At 44.3% G+C, this 3,298-nt stretch overlaps 1 protein-coding gene across 1 annotated transcript; it reads left to right on the top strand.

Annotated features, from left to right (window-relative positions):
• Positions 1 to 1,083: 1,083 nt before the first annotated feature.
• CSUI_001035 (uncharacterized protein) lies at positions 1,084 to 2,964 on the top strand (the record flags this gene model as incomplete). Its single annotated transcript, XM_068061241.1, has 2 exons — positions 1,084 to 1,342; positions 2,552 to 2,964. Coding segments are annotated over exons 1-2 (609 nt in total), but the record flags the coding sequence as incomplete, so codon positions are not given.
• Positions 2,965 to 3,298: the final 334 nt, after the last annotated feature.

Genomic DNA, 3,298 nt, shown 5'->3' with positions numbered 1-3,298 from the left:
AACTACTGCTATCACTAAAGCTCCTGTGTACACTCCCGTTGTATCTACCCAAGCTGACGAATCTCGGCAGTAAGGAGTAGGGGTCGACTATTCAGTAGTGCTGGTAGTGGGTCGTGGGAAGAAGAAGCAGCAGAGAAATAGACCCACAAGAAGAAGAGAGATAGATCTCAAGCGTTTGTATTCTTCCTCACTCTCTGTCTCCACCATGGCACGAAATGAGAGAGGACACGGGAATTGCTTTTAGTCTGTCCCAAGCCACACCATCGTCGTTCGCTCCGAGACGAAAGAAAAAAAGAAGAAGCACATCTCGAGTACTCCATATACTGCACATATATACGTCCTAGCTGTATGTGTCTAGGTACGCCGCGATGATACATGCATCTACATATATATACATATGTATATGCATATATATGAGAGGTGATCTTCCGCCTGTCTGGACGTCTTTCATCAACGTCTGCTGTTCCAGAGATGATCTGTCTAGAGCTATATCTGGAGCAGGATGTCTGTGTGTCTCTCTTTCCTTGTACCCATCCATCTACTTGTCTTCAGTCGAGCAACCTGTCTCTCTCCAATTGACCTGTCTCTTCCCAGTCGACCTGTCGCTCTATCTTCAGTCGATCTACCTGTCTATCTTCAATCGACCCACGTCTCTCTCTTTAATCCATGTTTCTCTGTCTTCAATCGCTCTTCACCTGTCTTGAATGCGTCTTTACCTGTATTGAACCTGCCCTTCATCTATCTATCTTCAAGTTGTCTGTCTTCCATACGTGCTTCGTCTGTCTTCGGTCTATGACCGATTGACAAGCGACAGTCCTTCAAGCCGTCTCATCGTGTTGAACGAGATACTCTTATTCTTATCCTCTTGTTCGCGTCTCGTCAGGCGTGTATGCACTGTCTGTAAGTGTGTATGCACTGTCTGTAAGTGTGTATGCACTGTGTAGAAAAGATTACATGATACACATTCCATACACTCCATATCAACGTAGCTGCTGCGTTGTTGTTCTCATGACGCGTAGTAGAACTGGCCCTCTGCTAGAGAGGTGTATGAAGGCGGTGACTGATGTGCCGTCTCTCATTCAGGCGAGCTCTGATGAGGGTTTCAAAGATGAAGAAGAAGAAGAAGAAAGTGAAGATGACGACAGAATGAAGAAGAATATCCGCGCAGAGAAGAAAAAGAAGAGGTGTCTCGACTCTTCTTCTATGCCCAGAATACAGACTGAAGAAGAAGAAGAAGAAAGAGAAGAGAAGGCAGGGGGGGGAATAGAAGCTCCTGTTGTATTAGATTTCATTCAAGCGTTTTCAGGTGTTAGTCGTCATGCTGCAGAAAGACTTCTACTCTGTAAGGACGAAAGAATGAAATAGAAGAGAAAAAGAAAGGCAAGGAGGACGACAGCAAGAAAAAAGGAAAGCAAGAAAGAAAAGAAGGCAAGAAAGAGAGAGAGAGAAAGCGTGATTGAAGCAATTGCGACAACCGAAGAAAACATCCAATTACAGCTCCTTTGCACGTATGGATTGATACAAGTATAACTATTACCAGTAGAATGGGTGGAGAGCAGTTGAATTTCGACCCTAATGGCTATAGTGATTCTTCCCATGTATTCTGTTTGTTCTTCTTGTTGGTATCCTCAGGATAGAGATTTTCATCTATCGCTCGGGATCTATCGTTGATCCGTTTATCTGTCTCTCATCTTCTCATCGTCACCCATGTTGTCATCATGAAGAAACGCATGCGTCTTCTGTCGATCTATCCACCCGTCTATATATATATCTCTCTCTAGCTAGCTAGCTAGCTAGCTAGCTATTCTCTGTCTGTGTATCTGTCTGTCTCAGCACACAGTGATGATGGTGATGAAGATACTAGGGCAGGAGACTGTGTTTCTCTCATCATCATGCTGAACGGTCATTATACATGTATAGCTGTAGACGTGCCTGTATGTCTGTATGTGTGTATGAATCGTAGACCAGCACGTACATGTATCTACTGCTAGAGCATGCGAAGATGACGATGTGCGAGGTGTTTCACCAGAAGGAGGAGGAGGAGGAGGAGGTAGGAGTCTCTTTTCTCCTGAGACCTCTTCTCCTCCTCCTCGTCGTCGTCGTCCTTTTCCACCTAGTCATCTCATCATACTTTCATCTCTTCATCTTTTTACGTTAACAAACAACACAGCGTAGTGAAGAACTTTCCTGTTTTTCTTCTTTTCATGGATGTCGATTCAATTCTGGCTCTTGCCAAAGAGGGAGAAGATAGTCTCTCACTCAGAATGCCCTGATGTTCTCTGCAGAAGAATGGACTCTCCGCACTGTGCCAGCTAGCACAACGGCTCTCCGTTTGCTTCTCTCTCTCTTAATCAGCTGTAACGAAGAAGTTCTCTCTCTTTTTTTCTCCTCCCTCTTCGATTCATTTTGAGATTTCGTCCGTGTACTTACCACCAATTTTCCTCTTGTCGTTAATTTAGAAATCCTTCCTTCTTCTTGTTGTTCTTCTTCGTGTCTTTTCTGTCATAGTCGTGTGTGTTTGTTTTACCTGCGTTTCTTTGCATGTTAACAGGCCTACTGAAGACAGGTCTATGTACGGCTTCTTCGCCTTCGCGCGAACGAGTATCTGAGAATAAGACTCTCACGAGTAGATTTCCGGAGCCCCTAGGCTCACAGAGGATTTCTTTTTCTTCTACACCGTCTATCTGTCATGGTATCTCAGATTCTCCTTCGCGTTTAGGGTCCTTTGATCGAATAGACGACGATGGAGAGGAGAGGAAGAAGAGACTACATTATAATAGAGACAGGCAACGTGATGAACGGCTTTCTCAGAAGAAGACTCGATTGTTCTCAAAGGAGCCATCTCCTTCTTTTTCGTCGTCTTCTTCACAGGATCAAGAAGATCTGAGAAGAACTCGTCCAAGAAGAAGAAGAAGAGATAGAAGAGGAGGAATCCTTTCAAGAAGGGGTAGCAGCGAAGAAAGAAGTGATCGTAGTCTTCACTTGGATAGTTATGGCACACGCATATACCTAACGATGGATTCTCTTAGTGTCCCTTTCAATCTTCGTCGTTCTTACTTCGATTCGCTCTGTATGAGATATGAACAACAGCAAAAACAGATGTATCGACAGAGGGAAGAAGATATATCTCGCCTTGAAGATCTCCTACTTCTATCACGAGGTCACCAGCAGAAACGCCTTCAGCTTCTTCAAGATCACTCTATGTGTCTATACACGCGAAAGAAAGAGAATGACATCTGTAAGACGGGTCGGTTCCTCCTGAATGGCGTAGAGGTATCTTGTTCGCTTTCTTCCTCTT

This window comes from Cystoisospora suis (assembly GCF_002600585.1).
Source record: "Cystoisospora suis strain Wien I chromosome Unknown contig_418, whole genome shotgun sequence".
In the NCBI taxonomy this organism is placed as follows: domain Eukaryota; phylum Apicomplexa; class Conoidasida; order Eucoccidiorida; family Sarcocystidae; genus Cystoisospora; species Cystoisospora suis.
This window is presented reverse-complemented; position numbering and strand designations above follow the sequence as displayed.